Below are 15,889 nucleotides of genomic sequence, written 5' to 3' on the forward strand. Positions count from 1 at the left end.
CTCGGCCTCAGATTTGCCATGCAGGTAGCACCCCAAGAACTGAACCCAAGGACCCTAACGCTGGGAGCCAGCAACGCTAACCACTGTGCCACCGCATAGGCCCTTCTTAATCAGCCATTTCTCAGAAAATGTTCAAGAAAATGTTCAAGAATGTCCATTTCTCAGAAAATGTTCAAGCTGGTTTAACTTAGACCTCAGCTGTTCTTTGTATAATAAAACATGTACAGATGAATTCATACAATGTTATCATTACTGTTTTAATTGACGTTTTTCACCATAAATGAAAAACAGTTCAGGTTCAGCACGGCCGACACTCTGTGGCCGATCTGAGAACTGCAGCCCACTCATACGAACAGTGGCTTGACCTGTCAATGTAACTGCTTTGTATTACAGCCCATCCATCCCTTTTCTAATCGCTCCATCCAGTTCGGGGTTACAGTGAAGCCAAAGCCTATCTCAGCAAGCAACAGGCACCAAAGCTGGGTACACCCCTGATGGGATAGCAGGGCACATACAGATGCACACACTCACAGCAGGGACAGTTTTCCCAGAAGCCAATTAACCTACCAGTATTTCTTTTGAGAAAACCCACACAAACATAAGCACAACGTACAAACTCCACACAGACAGCACTCCAGGTCCAGAATTGAACCCAGGTCCTCACAGCCCTGTGAGGCAGCAACGCTCACCAATGCACCACCATGCCACTCTGCATTGTAGCCATTGCCGCATAAAATGAATTCTTCACAATCACTGCAATTAATAGCACTTAAACACTGTGCTAGTTTTTCTGGGTTTTTTTTTAGGGTGAAAGACCTGATGATATTTGGAGATCAACAAATAAACTGGGCAAGATGAGACAAAAGCTATCCTTTTGTTTGCAACATTTTTAATTCTCTTAACCCGTGTAACAGTGTTCGAGTATCACTACGTGGCAAACAGTTCAGAGGGGCCTTTGCATTCCTAGGTGGAGAATCCGGCTGTGAAAATGTTGCAGGTTTGAGTGTCAGAATGGTTGTGCAGATCTGAGTTTTCTTGCTGTGTTTCTTGCTGATGTTTTTTTTTTTTCAGAACAGAGGAAGTTCTGAAATCAGTTCAAATTCAAATTCATGGAGCTATGATGACAGGATTGATCAATTCCAATTATTATTGAGAGACAGGCTGGGACAGGAGATCACACACTGTATTATTATTATTATTGAGAGACAGGCTCACTGTTCCTCAGGCTGGGACAGGAGATCACACACTGTATTATTATTATTATTATTATTATTATCATCATCATCATTATTGAGAGACAGGCTCACTGTACCTTAGGTGAGCGCCCCCTACTGGCCCCTCTAATACCTCTTCCAGCAGCAACCTTAGCTTTCCCAGGAGGTCTCCCACCCAGGTACTGACCACACACCTGCTGAGCTTCAGTGGGCTTCAGGGGTACCAGCTGTGAGTTATTAGTAGTAGTATCAAGTAGGCAGCTGCGTCAGCATGCATAGGCTGCAAGGAACAAGTAAAGGTTTATTCCTGCTGAAAAGAGAAGAAAGGAAACAACGTTTCGGCTGTGGAGCCTCCTTCGGGTGGGAAAACGTTGTTTCCTTTCTTCTCTTGTTATTAATGCGACAGCCCTGAAGTCACTCTTCCTTTCCCGGGTGATAAACTGTCCCGTTTCGGCAACAGCCACCGAGAGACCGAGGCGCACAACCGAGCAAACTACTCGCACCCTGACTTTCGACAACGGACCAAAAAAATGACAAACGGGTCAATATGCTCCCTCCTGGACACACAAACACACACATTTAACACAGCACGTCTGGTCTGCGATGACACTGATGGGTCAAAATCGTCTAATTTCGAAAAACACAACCAACACCAAAATTGACTTTTTTCCGAAACGGTGGAGGGTGGAGAATGAGGGAGGGAGGGGGGGGGGTACTCTCTGATTGACTTAATCTTATCTTTTGAAACCAGATTGCTAAACCTCCTCTCCCACCCAGAAACAAAAACAGAAGCACCGGGCTGCTGCTGCTCATCGCCATTCCTAGAAGGATGGGGCCCTCCGGGAATCTCGCGGGTTGCAGGAAGTTGGCGTCTTGTCTCACTTCCTGTGGCATCCCTGCCTTTCCGCCCCCCTCCGGGAGGGGACACCTGCCCCGGGACGCTTCAGTTCCTCTTTCGGCGACGGGAGCGCCGCACCGGCTCCGGTTGGCTCGGTCTCAGCGTGTACAAACGCACGCCGCTGCTGGAGTGTTTTCATCGCCTTTGTTTGTACGCTGATATAGACGCACAGGACCGGGTTTTTTTATTTATTTTGTTTTTTTACACGGTCTTTTTTTTTTTTTTACCCCGTCCCCTTTCCCGGCGGTGGGCATGAGGCGGACTTGGGGGTCTCCGGCGCGCAGGAAGGGGGTGCTGCACTGAACCGGGCTCCCTCGCCAGCTCTCGGCCATGCCGACCCCCCCGGCCCCCGGATTGCGAAACCGTGCGAGATCCTGAGGGGCGGACGAGCCGCGGCCCGTGTGCGGAGCCGAGTGCGCTGCGTTTCCAGGCGAGGGGCCCGAGCAGAGACCCGCCAGCCCCGGGTGGGGAAGGTGAGCTCTTCCTTTGTTCCGCTATCCCTGGCCCGGCGTGGAAAGACCCCCCCCCCCATGACGGGACACAAACACGCACACAGGCGAGAAAACGCGCGGCTCGGTTGTCGATTTTGCGCTGAAAACCAGCGAGCCAGTGTTGTGGCCGGCGTGCAAATGCTCCATCTGAGTGAGGAGCAAGCTCACGGGCTTTCCGCTCCGGGGCTGGGGACTTGGCTCGCGTGTGTACGTGCGGTCCCGCACCCCGACAGTGTCTCCCCCACGGTCCTGGGGTCTGGGCCCCCCGGCTGTCGCGGGGTCCTGGGGGAGACCGGGAGTCGCCACACGTGCTGACACAGCTGGGGGCCGCTGTTGCCGGACCCGTCCGAAAATGCCTCGCACGCAGGGCTGCTCACGACACGGTGTTTACCTACATTTGATTCACAGCGCAGGGCGGATGTGGGGTTTAGAATTACTTCGTGGGGGTTGAATATATATATATACATATAACGTGTATAAATAGTAACTTTCTTCTCTTCACTTCGGTGAATGCTTTGCCCGGTTCACTTGTGCGGCCGTAGGTCTTGCCGCAAAAGAAACATCAAAATGCCAGCGGTGTCCGGTGAGGTCGGTAGTCGGACGTGCGTGTACGTGTGTCTCTTCCTTTAACACCAAGTCCGGTAGCTGCACGTCCGACCGCACTGAGAGTAGCGGAGGTCACGTTTTCCGATACTCTGAATTACCTGAAATCAGCTGATTTCTGAGGCGGTGGAGAGAGAGAGAGAGAGGATGAAGTCAGTTGCTCGGTTTTTCTCGGATTAGGCGGAGAATCATTCCCCGGTCTTTCAAGATAACTCAGGTTTGTGGCGCTTTGTGACCAACACTGGTTCAATTTGATAGTTTAGGCTAATCCTATCACATCCTTAACAGACAACTGCAACGCCTCAGACTCGGTGCACGTCTGCACTATGGACTTTTTGCGTGGTCTACCACGTTGCGTTTTTTTCTTCCACTACTACATATGTATTGTTCTGGTTGTATTGTTTACTATGTTGTAAAGTACCGTCTACATTGTGTGTTTCACAACAAGGTTGCCCCAAAGGCGCTTAACAAAGCAAGTGACCATGCATGTTGTGAATACAGAACAGAAAAAACGGAGGAGAGGAACAAAAAACTCCTTAGTAAGGAGAGAAGAAAACCTCTAGGGGTCCAAGGTCAACTGGCTGCCCAACCCCTCTGGGCATGCTAACATTATACAATTAAAAAAAGGAATTAATGAATAAGTGTATTGATCCATCCATCATGTCTTCTGTATGTCAGTACTCCATGCATCTTCATTTCAACAATATTGATAGATAAAGGTGATCTAATTTAACAAGTAAAAATGAAAATTATTCTTTGCAATCATTTATTCAACAAAGTCAGAAATGCAATTGTCTGCTATGGGAAAAAAATAAGCACACCCCCTAGCTTCAGTAGCTGGTGTTGCCCCCTTTGGCTGAAATCACTTCTTATAGGCGTTTCTTGTAATTGTCTGTCAGTCTCTTACATTGACTTGGGGAAATTTCTGCCCACTCCTCCTTACAGAACTCCTTCAACTGTGATGTTTGAGGGCTTTCTGGCACGTACTGCCCGCTTCAAGTCCCCCCAAGCATTTCTATGGGGTTAAGATCTGGGCTTTGACTTGGCCATTCCATAACCCTCCAGTTCTTCCATTTGAGCCATTCTTTTGTGGATTTGCTTGAGTGTTTTGGGTCATTGTCTTGTCGGAAGGTCCACTCACGGTTCAGCTTCAGCTTTTTGACAGATGGCCTCACATTCTCCTCAAGTACTCTCTGGTAACATGTGGAATTTGTGGTTGACTCGATGATGGCCAGCTGGCCAGGCCCCGAGGCAGAAAAGCAGCCCCAAACCATAATGCTTCCACCACTGTGCTTCACAGTTGGTATGAGGTTCTTTTGGTCAAAGGCAGTTTTTTTTTGTTTTCGCTCTGTCAGGTCGGTTGCGCTGTAGTGAAACCCGTTTCCCCCTTCAGTTTCTCTCTGTGTGGTTTCATGTTTAGTCTGCTGAGAGAGTCGTTCAGGAAATTGGCAACGTATGAACTGGCCAGAAAGAGGCTGTGGAGAGGAGGGGAGCTTTATCTTCACCAGATATCTGGGGGAATGCCTTCTCCTTCTGAATCCCTCCTTAAACACCATAAATCACTCAAATTGAAATATATAGGAACTTAACTGTTTGCTGCAATCTGAAGCAATTAGGTTATTCTCTTGTATAAAATCATATTATAGGCCGAGTAAAAGGATAACATAATGGCACCTTTTAGGACATGAACGTTTAAATCGTATTACTTGAAATTTTCAATTATTTTTCTACAAGCGCCACCATTACTGTTACTGCTGTCACGAAATAAACGTGTTCAGTTTGAAACTGGGAGTACTCAGAATTTGTCTTAAGCTAATACATCTTCCCTGTTTGGCTGAGATGTTTTACAGCATGACAAGTGTTGGGCCGGCTTGCTAACGAACAGACTTCGACTGACTTCCAGCTTGTTTCTGTGTACCAGTACGTTGTCTGGCTCCAGACGCAACTGTCAAGAGTTTCAGCAATTTCTGTCTGCAGAGCTGAGCAGCTTGGCTAAATAGCAACATTATGTTGAGATACACGCTTTATAAAAAAACTGTGAGCCTTCAAATAGTTCCCTTTTCAAAAGCTTGTTTTACTGGTTTACATTACTGTTGCATGTCTCGGTGATTTTATGCATCTTGTTCAGGCTGCAATGCGCCTGCTACCTCATTCTAGGTCCTTTTGCATAGGACATGTGCCCCAGGCCCCTAAATCACATTCTTCTAGTCGGGGATATGCATCTGACGTATCAAAGTTAGATTGCAGGAACATAAAAGTTATTTTAAAGAAGAAGAGTGTCGCGTGACGCAGTCGGTTGCTGAAACAGTTCATTCATCTCGGCTTCTCCTCCAGCAGCAGCAGCAGCGGAAGATTAGAAGACCCCCATTCGGAGGCGCAGCTGTGAAGACCCCCGCCCCTCTTTCTGCGAGCTATCCCCGGCTGTTCCCAGGCTGGGCTTTGAAGCGGGACCCGTGTTCCTGTCAGGCGGATTCCCCGTGACGCTGCGGATCTTACCTTGGTGGTATTTTCTCAGCTCCAGCTGCGTGGAGAGCAGTGAGCTGCCCTCTTCCCCGAAAGAGAATCCCCCCCGGACAATCCCTCTGTCGCCCGCCCGGGGCTCCTGTCGCCCGGAGATGAGTGGCCAGCGCGTGGACGCCAAGGTGGTCATGCTGGGGAAGGAGTGCGTCGGCAAGACCAGCCTGGTGGAGAGATACGTGCACAACCGCTTTCTCATCGGGCCTTATCAGAACGTGAGTCCCAGCGGAGAGCTGACGCTGTATTGTCTGAAACCCCGGGAGTAGCAGCGATGCACAATCTGGGGCACGCAGAGCTGCAAGTAGCTGCCAGAAATGAATAACTCTGCATCATCATTCTCTCTCATCATCTTTCTCCATGGCGACTGAGACACTGCTGTGTTCTTGCCTGCTCTGTTTTACGGGTGGTGTTGGTACCTCCATGGCATCTCTGCATCAACGCTGCGATGCCCTGAATTAGAAGCTTGAAAGAGAAGCATTAAAACCTGTCAGCCTTCGCTGACTGTAAATTTCCATTCGGTCGGCAGCGTCTGTGTCAGTTCCTCTTCTTGTGAGGTGTGTTGTCAGCAGTGTCCGATGGCCGATGGTACAAGGTGGTCTTGTACCTGCCTGGCGTTGCTGCAGTACATGACTCCGTTTGCCTTCTTTTTCCACAGACTATCGGCGCAGCATTTGTTGCAAAACCCATCCAGGTGGAAGACAAAGTCATTACCCTGGGTATCTGGGTAAGTAAGGAATGCCGTCCAGCAGGTTCTGAAGAATTATTCAGCCATCGCCAGAGCACATCGCTCTTGGCCAATTAAGCCAGCAAGCGATTTAGTTAAGTAGCTGAGCTGTTGCAATGACAGCATGATGTGCCCATAGCTCCCAAGGGGGACGGAGTAGAGAGGCTTTCTGATACATTGCTGGATCAGCCTAATTAGACATGAAATCTTGTGAAGAAATTTTTCTGCTGTAAATGCGGTACCCTTTACGATCACTTGTAGCATCCATAGTGACTGCCGGCGTGTGACTGTAACTCCTTTGTGAACGGGACAGTGTGAGCTGGCATCGTTCCTGCAGAAGCCCTGCGCACGGGATACCTGCGGAAAGAGGAGAAGCAAGAAATTTTAGGGGGTTAAAAAGAACGTTGCTCAGAGTCTCACCTCATTCCTTCACTCAGGTTTGTGTTGAAGGAGTATGAGGTGCTCTTGTGCCTGTAGAATCACTGTTTCAAATGAAGACCAGTAAACAGGCGTTGCTCTGCCAGATTCAGCTCTTTGCACTAATAAAACCCCCTTTCTTTATTTGAAACGCCCTAATCCCCCCTCTGTCTTCTCACACAATGCTTCTTCTGATGTCTGGAGCAGCTCAGGGGTCCCTCTGAAACAGTAGCACTGGGAGGGTTTGTTTGTCTCTGTTCTAGGACACAGCAGGATCAGAGCGCTACGAAGCCATGAGCAGAATGTACTACCGAGGAGCCAAAGCCGCCATTGTGTGCTACGGTAGGGACCTGCTCTCTTCACAGAAGGCCCTTCCGGCCACCCTGGTCTTTTCCATCCGACCGGAGCACGGAACTCACATTCCTGGAACTCACCTGCATAACCCGTGATTTAGCTCAGTCAGAAACCACACAGACACAGATGTTGAGAAGCCAGACACCGAATCGCAATTCTGCTCTCCTTTTAAAGAAGAGATTGGGGGTTTTGTCTGTACACAGTACGTTTTGCGTAGTTCTATGCAGTTTCTGTCATCATAAACTTTCTTGTCTAAAAGGAGGGCATTATACCTAATAGTGAAGCACCATGTGTGTCAGGATCCTGTGTAGTTCTGTAGTGCTGTCTGGTACTGAGCTGCATGGATTAATTTTACCCCTGGAGTTGAACAGAGAGGAGTTCAAGAGGGATTGACAGAGCTATTTAAAATCCTAGCAAGTGATCACAGAGGTCAACCCACTCTTCTCCGGGAAGTGCAGGAAAAGAGCCCAGTGCTGTGGACATTGTAAACAAGCTGGGGGGTGGTGGACTGAGCTACCCAGCCATGTTGTTGAAGCTGATTCAAGAAATAATGATCAGTCTGGTACTAACTAGCAAACAGGCCAGACAGGGTAAATAGCTTCCTCTTACTACCGTAAAACCTGCAACAAGCAAGCTCTCCGATACCGGAATTCAGAAGTGCGCTGGTGTGGGCTCTCGTCCGCAATGCTGATACTACTCTGATGTTTAAATGGCCAGTGTCCCGACTCTTCCTCGCTTTAGAGAGTTAAAAGTGCTTCAAGGCAGCATGTACTTCCTTTCACACTGTCGTTTGGATGGGTTTGCTGAGTGAAAATGACACACTATCATACTGAGCACAGGGCAGGTTTGTGACTCAGAAAGCCCTCGTCTTCCCGAGCAGGGAGTGCTGTGCGCTCTATATTTAGAGCCTGTGTCATCAGGAGGTATGTCTTCCTGCTTCCTGTCAAGACCTGAAAATGCCCTGACCTCTTCTGCTTCCCTCGCAGTCTGGGTGGTTGGTCAAGAAGAACAGTTGGTGAACTCCAGCCGCATGTCAGTGATGCGTCACCTGTTTTGGGTTGAGGTTCTGGTTCTGTGTTCTTTTCTCTGGATCAAAGGGCTGGACAGGCTTGTCCCAAGTTACTGATGTAGCTGAATATCCCTCAACCAGGGGGATGAGGTCAGTTTGCTGTTTGCACCAGTATATTGTACTTTTGAAAGGGTCTTGCCAGTGGGTTTACAAAACCTACTGCAAGCACAGAAAAGGCAGCAGATCAGAGCAGGCCGTTCAGCCTGTCCTGTTCCTTTCACTGCTTACGGTTTACCAGCTCAGAGATCTTGTAGGATCTCCTGGCAATGACCTCAGCAGCATGGCTGGGCAGCTTGTTCCACACCTGGGAGGCTTGGTGCTTAGTCTGCTCACTGTGTCCTGGAAGCCAAAGCTCTGAATATGAATGCCCATTGAAAGCAGAGATAGCACTGCGGTACACATTGCTGTGTACGTTAGCTCTTAGTAGCAACACCTGAAGAAGGCTCCAGAGCCGAAATGTTGCGTCTCTTTTCTTTTCAGCTTAATAAACGTAATAAACCTTTACTTGTTCTTTAGCAGCCACATGTGCATTTGGCTTTGCATCATGCACAAGGCCAAGTTATGGTGGTGTGTCTGTGTGCTCCTTTTTATGCTTGGAGTTGTTTCCATATGCATTGCTTTAAGTGTTCTGGCTTGCATATGGAAAACACTTCTGCCTGCACCAGTCGGGCCACAGGCTCCTGTAATATGAGTAAGATCTTATACTGCACAGGTGTTTTGTTTTCATCCGGGCGGGACAACTTCTGTTTTTTTTATTCTGTTTTATCGTGCCTCAGATCTGACGGACTGCTGGAGTTTTGCCAGGGCGAAGTTCTGGGTGACCGAACTGCAGAAGAGCGAAGAGGTACACCTGTTTTTTGGCTCTTGGAATGCATGCACACACACACACACACACACACACACACACACACACACGTGCACGCACGCATGCACCCTCTCTCCAGCAGGCTCTGTTGTGATGCACGCACTTACACACTAAGGTGGAGAGGTGCTTCATCAGCCGTGCCCTGCTTAAATCATGTCGAGGTCTTGCATATGGGAAAATGCCTCTCGGGCATCCCACGCCCTGAATGCGCTCTGTGGCGCGTGCGGACCTCCAATGCGTCCACTGCAGGCGCCGCTCTCTCTCAGCATCCCCTCCCCCTCTCCTCCCTCGGCTGCAGCAGTGCAGGATCTACCTGTGCGGCACGAAGAGCGACCTGATCGAAGGCAACCGCAGCCTGAGGAAGGTGGACTACCACGACACCCAGGACTACGCCGACGGTAAGAGCCCAGGCCTCCTCCAGGCGCTCCTGATCCCGCCCGGTTCCTGAGTCTCCCCCGCCCGGCTGGCTGCCGTTTCCTTTCGGTTTTCAGGCAGTGGCCTAGTCGTCACGGTCCTCCACCTTCCCTGTTTGGAAAACAAAATAACCTGGGGTCCAGGTAGTCCTTAGGAACCGGCTGCTTCCAGGGGCAAACGCCCAGGGAAATGGAAGCGCTCTCGCCCAGGCAGCCTGAGGGGGGGCATCTCTCTACAGGCAAACAGCTGCTTGAATTCTAGATCTGGGAAGTTGCTGGGGAACGTGTATGAACTCTGCCACTGCCTGGAACAGAGGTGAAAGGTTTTTTTTCCAGCAGTGACGTTCTGGTACGTGACCAAACAAAAGTCCATTGGCTTCCTGCTGAAAAACATGCTTCGAATTCAGCGCCGACCTCCTGAAGGTTTACTTCAGGGAGGAGAGAAACGGGATTTCTCTCTGCCTCCTGCCCTTCAGACAGTAGGGTTCAGTCAGGGGAATAAATGTGCAGGAAGCATCGGAGGGCTGTTCAATCTGCTCTTTAATGTTATTCCTTTGACCTCGTGCGAAGGGCGTGTTTAAGAAGAGTTAGAAAGTCATTATCATTGATTAATTTCAGCCCTGTTTCTCAAAATTGGGGGAGGCAGGACAAGCGTAGGTATTGCATATTTCAAAACCCCTCAGCTGAATTTCATTTTTCATTAAAAAGGTTTTAATGTCTTGAAAGCACAGTGGGAAGGATGTGAAAGTCCGCAGGACTGAGGCAGGCCGCACTGTCATAACTGAAATAGCTGTGCTCGGGGAAAACAGACGCAAAGTGGTAACTGATTTCTTTCAGCGTCCCCACGACGGAGCCTCGCTGCTGGAAATTTCTCACGCAGTCTGTGGGAGTGTCCTTTGCATTTCGAGGCCAAATGTGCTGTTTAGTGGAAAAAGTGTTTTTTAAGGAGGTTTAGTCCATCCTGTATGTGCTGTACTGCTGGGGGTCAGACCTCTGGAGCCAGCCTGGCTGTCACACTGAACACTTTAAAGGAAGTGAAGTCAAGTGTTCAGCCAGAGGCGCTCAGTAGTAGCAGTGCTGCAGTCGTTTTTTTCAGATTTAGAAAGAATGGCCCTGGAAGTGAACACCATTGTTTTCGCATTTTAGCAATTTAGCATTTCCGAACAGAGAAATCTCTCCAGGTTGTGGACGATTCTGACGGTTTTTCCCTCCGTTTTCTTTCTCCCTGCAGAAATAAAGGCTCAGCTGTTCGAGACCTCAAGCAAAACCGGCCGTAATGTAGGTGAGTGGCTGCAAGTCCCTCGTTGCCCCCTGCCACCTGTTGCTAGAGTCTGGAGTGTAAGAAAGGTTGCAAACGCGGAGAGACCATTCAGCCCCCACCAGGCTGGTGAAGACAGAACCCTGGTTCTTGATTTGAAGAGAGTTACTTGGATCAGCTGTGCTAGATGATCCGAACCGCCTTCCCTCGTTTCTTGTGTGTGATATTCTTTTGCAGGTGTCCTGTGTTCTGTCAGGTTTTTCAGATGGTGTCGCAGACAGCCCGAGTCCTGTTCCCTTGTCCAGTGGGTTCAGATAGCACATCACAACTGTGTGCACATTTTTTTTTTACAAGACATAGGGCATGTTGGACCCAAAGAGTGAATTCCTTGATGTTCTATAGAAACTGATTTATTTTTTCCAAAAATGTGGTTATCGTTTGGGATGTACTGTATCTGCATGTGCAGTAGGCAGAGCGACTCTGAAATGCCAGTGCCCATGAGCAGTGATCGCCCAGCTGGGCAGACTCAGACTGCCGGTCGCAGGAGTGACGGTGGCCCTCTCCCCACTCTTCGTTGCAGATGAACTCTTCCTCAAGGTGGCCGAAGACTACTACAACAGCACCTCCTTCCAGCTCATGACAGGTCAGAGGTCACTCGTGTTCTCTCTTGACTCATGCAGTCTGGCCTTGTGTGCGGTTTAACATCTCCTTTTAGTTCCTCTTCACCTATTATTTGAAACCACGTTGGAGCTTGTCTTGGTATTTCCAGTTTCGGCTTCTCTTCGCGAGGATGTGAGGTGGATTTTGACACGTTTCAGATCGTGTTAGACAAAGCTCAGAGAAATTGAAACCCTTCGCTGCATGTTTCTCTGCGAAAATAGCCGATATGCATTTATTTTATCACCAAAACCACATGGCTTCAAGGCAAGATGTTACTTGTGCAGCTTTAATGCTGCTGAGTGTACATTTTTACAATTGAGTAATTCTTGTTTTTAAACTTTTTCAGAGCTGTGACAGAATACAGCTGAGCACACACTCACCTCCAACATACACTCTTGCATCTAGATAATTGTAAAAGAAAACTGGTCCCATTTGCATTTTCTGTTATTATCTGATTCAATTAAATACATGTTTTCAGTTCACTTCACTGTCTGAAGTTGGCTGCACAGTGCGTTTTAATTTGGATAATTGCATAATGCCATCCATGTGTTTTTAGTAGCTTTTTGATAACATATCAGAAAACTTTTGTATTTGCATCTTCAAGAAAATAAATCATATACAGTCTATAGTATTTTGCTTGGTAGGTTAATCATGCAGTGGAGTGTGCATTGAGAGTGCAGTGCAACACACTGTGGCGTAAGTCAGGTTAGTCTGTTCCTCTCGTCTTATTCTATACTCTTTCAAGAGTAATGTGAAGTGATTCATGCTGTCGTTGCACCTCGTGCTGTACGGACTGTGTTCTCATGTGCTGGGAGGGGGATCAGCTCCTGCCAGTCCCCAAAGCTGGAGGATAGGAAACGAAACCGGAAAAACCCGCTCGAGAGCGGAAACGCTGTGCAGGAGCGTCAGTGTCAGGTCAGTGTCTGACCGCTGTGCTCTGTTTGCAGAGGAGAAGGGGGTGGACCTGGCGCAGAAGAAGAGCTCCTACTTCTACTCCTGCTGCCATCACTGACGCGGAGCCGCAGCCTCGCTGTCCCCATCCCAGCTGAAGCTTCTTGCCTTTTCTTTTGGGGGGAGAAAGAACAGTGCGGATTCCTGGTTTGCGTTCGTATCCGTGCAGCAGCAGCCGAAACGTGGGGGCAGTGTGCTCCGGGTGGCAGGAGGACTCGGGCCTCTCTTTCCCTGGTTTTCCCCGGCTTCGATGCAGTGGATCTGAATCCCAGCTTTCCGCTGGGTCTGCCTTTGGCTCGGAGGATCCTTGAGCCGGATGTCGTGGGGCGAGTGCGAAGGGCAGGACAATGTGAGCTAAGGAAGCAAGGAAAACAAGGAGGAGCATTTACACGCTGGAATGTGAAGATCGATTTTATTTAGTGGTGACAGTTTTAGCCTTTTGCACTGAAGTGAACACAGTCCGCTTGTCAATGGCGTATGATGTAGAATAGCCTTTTTTATTTTGATGTTAATGCTTGAACGAGCAATTTTCTGCTCCCCCCCCCCTGCTCTGTTTGGTCACAGAACAGTTTACTTAGTTCAAAGTTTTTCTTTCTGTGCGCAGTACTTTGTGGTGCATGATAAGCTCTTTATCTAATATGGAGGGGAATATATCTTTGTAATGGTTTGAGGAAGAGGCAAAGGTTCCTCTCTATCTTTCAAAAAAAGGAAAAACATCTATTTTAATTATAAAACCACAGGCTAATTTTGTTTCTTCAGAAATTTAAGTTTTCCGTCTTTAAAAAGGGGGTTGATAATCCAGCTGTGTGTGTTTATTTAACTTCTCTGGCTTGTATGTTTTGTTTCTAACTTCAGAAGGCATTTCCAGATACCCTGTGGTAAAAATGATATCTTGTACTGCAACCAGTTTTAAGTTTAACGTCTGTCATTAAGGTTCTCAATCTCCAACCTTGCCTTGGGTGAGAAGGTTGATTTGGTGATCCAGATTCACATCGTCTCTCTCTAAATCCATTTAGATCCTGGAGAGAGACAGTGCAGTAGTGCTGACAGGTCACTGTGCAGTCAGTTGAACCGTTTTGAGCGGTTTGGTGAACCCCTTGCTCTGGGAGGCTGGCGTGTTCATTTCAGACAGGCTATGGCTCCCCTGCAACCCTGTATTGGGTAAAGCAGTAAGAAAGCAAATGCTAAAAGCTGCTAAAATGAAAGCTCACCTGCTTTGGTGGTCCAAATGAAAGTGTTCCAGGGGGTTAGGAATCGATGACTAGAGGGTGCTTAGTGGGGTCTTTTTTGTTGCACCTGAGTTTTTTTTTCTCAAATTCAGGATTGTCGCACCCGATTCTGGACTCTCCAATTGTGAAACCCCATAAGCGCACACAGGGGAGAGTGAGGAAGTGTGGACAGACTCCCACCCGCTCGTCTTTGACCCACTCGGCTTTTAACACATCACAGACGCCTCGGCTTCGATTGGCCAAGAGATTTGTCCCTCACAGACAGGACCTCATGCCTCACCCCCCCGTCAGCGGAGCTGCACTCTTTGAGCATCACTGCATGACGAATCCCCTGACGGCAGGCTGGAGTCGTGATACCTGTATCAGAGCGCTCATCCTGCGCTCAGGTGAGCTGGGCGGGAGGCCTGCATCCCCGCTCTTTAGAACCGGACCTGAAGATCATCGATCCCTTACCTGAAAAAAGTTCCCAGCTGTGTTTTTGAACCTCAGTCCTTGGTTTCAGAAATATGAATTCCTGCTGCCCCATAACGGCTTTTGCAGTGCCAGAGTTCAAGGCTTTGCTTTTTGTTGAGTGTTTTTTTCTAATTTATACACGATTAAGACACTGCTCCCCCCAAAAAAAAATCTAGGGAGTAGGTTTATTAAAATCTAGACTCGTGGCCACTGTAGCCTGCAGCCACCCCTGTGTGCCTTGCTCTCAGCCAGTTTCTGCAGAGATTGGGTTACAGTGTTCTTCTGTACAGAGTTATCCATTGAAAGAGGTTTTTCATCGCTGTTCTGTTCTTGTTATTGCTCATGATAAGTTCTGTAGAAGCACCGTGAGACTTGAAAATGTTCAGTAACAGGTGGCGAGTTCAGCGTAATCACAAAATGCTTATCTCCTAACTAGTCTGGCTAGCCAGAGCACTCATGACTAACTCATGGTTACTGTGGTGAGGTGTGAGACTTTGGAGTGCAGGTGTACTGTTTGTATTTAATTGGCTAATTGTAATATTCGTAATGAGGCTCTGAGGTGTTGTGCAGGTAACTGTACTTTAATAGACTAATTGTGCTGGAACAAAACCAGAAAACACGGCACTCCAGGCACTGAAGACCCCTGTTGCAGAAAGACTATTATATCCTCTTTCACCACTGCCACTGACTACTGTTTCAGAATAGAGTCCAAAAAGCATAATTTCAAATTCTGTTCTAAGATATAGAGAGGTATAAATTAAGGTATACATTTTTACCTTAAGTAAAGTTCAGTTGCTGCCTTGATAAGACTGAAAAAAATGCCCCAGGAGAGGATCTTGCAGAAGGGCTGAAACATGTAGTTTTCGATCTGCTCTGGAAAAAAAAAAATCCTCAAGTCCTCGCTCTGCTCTTATTCAATAGGGAATTTCTCAGACTTCTCTATTGGTCTTGAACAGCTCTTCAGGAAGCGTGTTAACTGAGTTGAAGAGCCGTTAAGACAAACCAGCAGGTTCCGACTGTAAGAAAGTTTTCTTGAGGTTTATAATGCACCACACAGCATTGCTTTTGTTACCCAGGCTGACTTCTGGGTGAAACCACATTGAAGAAGTACCTTCTTAGTCTTTAGCTTCTTCAGCACAGGAAGAGGGTACTGCACAAGACGGTTGCCAAAAACTCAAACCATGAAGAGCCGAACGTGATGGGTGGGGTGGAACTAGTTTGCGGGTTTTTTCGGTGTAGTACTGTGATGCTGTAGATTTTTTTTTTCCCGAGTAGGTTATTTTTACTTTTGAAAAAAGGTGCCGCCATCCAGCTGTGCAACAGCTTTGGTTTCCCTCAAGGCAGCTGCTGCCTGTTGGGGGGGGGGGGGGGGGTGACACCCTTTTCTGCACAGGTGCCTGGCCTGCTCTCTCGCGCACAAAGGGACCTTTCAGATGAAGCAAGTTCAAGCGCTGGATTGAGTCTTGCAGATTGCCGTTAGGAGTGTATTGGGAGTTTTTCATGAAAAGTTTTAAAAAATAAAGTGCTTTGAGCTTCCTTTAAGCAGTCTGGCTTTCTTACTGTAGCGATGGCTCGTTTTACAAGCCCTTCTAAGAGCTGGGATCAACCCTTGTATGGTAAGCTAGTGCCAAGGACCGGTCATTTCTGCGTGAGGTCTTGGGCTAATTTTAGTTTTTCAGAATGTTTGACGAGCTGAAAAAGTTTAGTAAGTTTTGAATTTTTCCAAGAACCTTCAGCCGTCGTGGCGTAACAGTGCAAAAAGTCTTTTTTTCA

The 15,889-nt window shown here is 48.0% G+C and overlaps 1 protein-coding gene across 2 annotated transcripts; it reads left to right on the top strand.

Moving 5' to 3' along the window:
- The first annotated feature begins 2,144 nt into the window (after positions 1 to 2,144).
- rab24 (RAB24, member RAS oncogene family) lies at positions 2,145 to 15,653 on the top strand. Of its 2 annotated transcripts, none has more exons than XM_088932874.1 (9): positions 2,145 to 2,585; positions 5,544 to 5,938; positions 6,379 to 6,447; positions 7,128 to 7,206; positions 9,064 to 9,131; positions 9,451 to 9,550; positions 10,797 to 10,847; positions 11,404 to 11,466; positions 12,431 to 15,653. In XM_088932874.1, exons 2-9 carry the CDS (start codon positions 5,822 to 5,824, stop codon positions 12,493 to 12,495), a joined length of 612 nt encoding a protein of 203 aa, XP_088789000.1. In that variant the 5' UTR covers positions 2,145 to 2,585; positions 5,544 to 5,821; the 3' UTR covers positions 12,496 to 15,653. The 2 variants fall into 2 exon arrangements, with proteins under 2 accessions (XP_088789000.1, XP_088788999.1); XM_088932873.1 differs by having other exon boundaries at positions 2,146 to 2,585; positions 5,541 to 5,938.
- Positions 15,654 to 15,889: the final 236 nt, after the last annotated feature.

The sequence above is a fragment of the Atractosteus spatula genome, chromosome 14, assembly GCF_055471065.1.
Source record: "Atractosteus spatula isolate fAtrSpa1 chromosome 14, fAtrSpa1.hap1, whole genome shotgun sequence".
NCBI lineage: Eukaryota > Metazoa > Chordata > Actinopteri > Semionotiformes > Lepisosteidae > Atractosteus > Atractosteus spatula.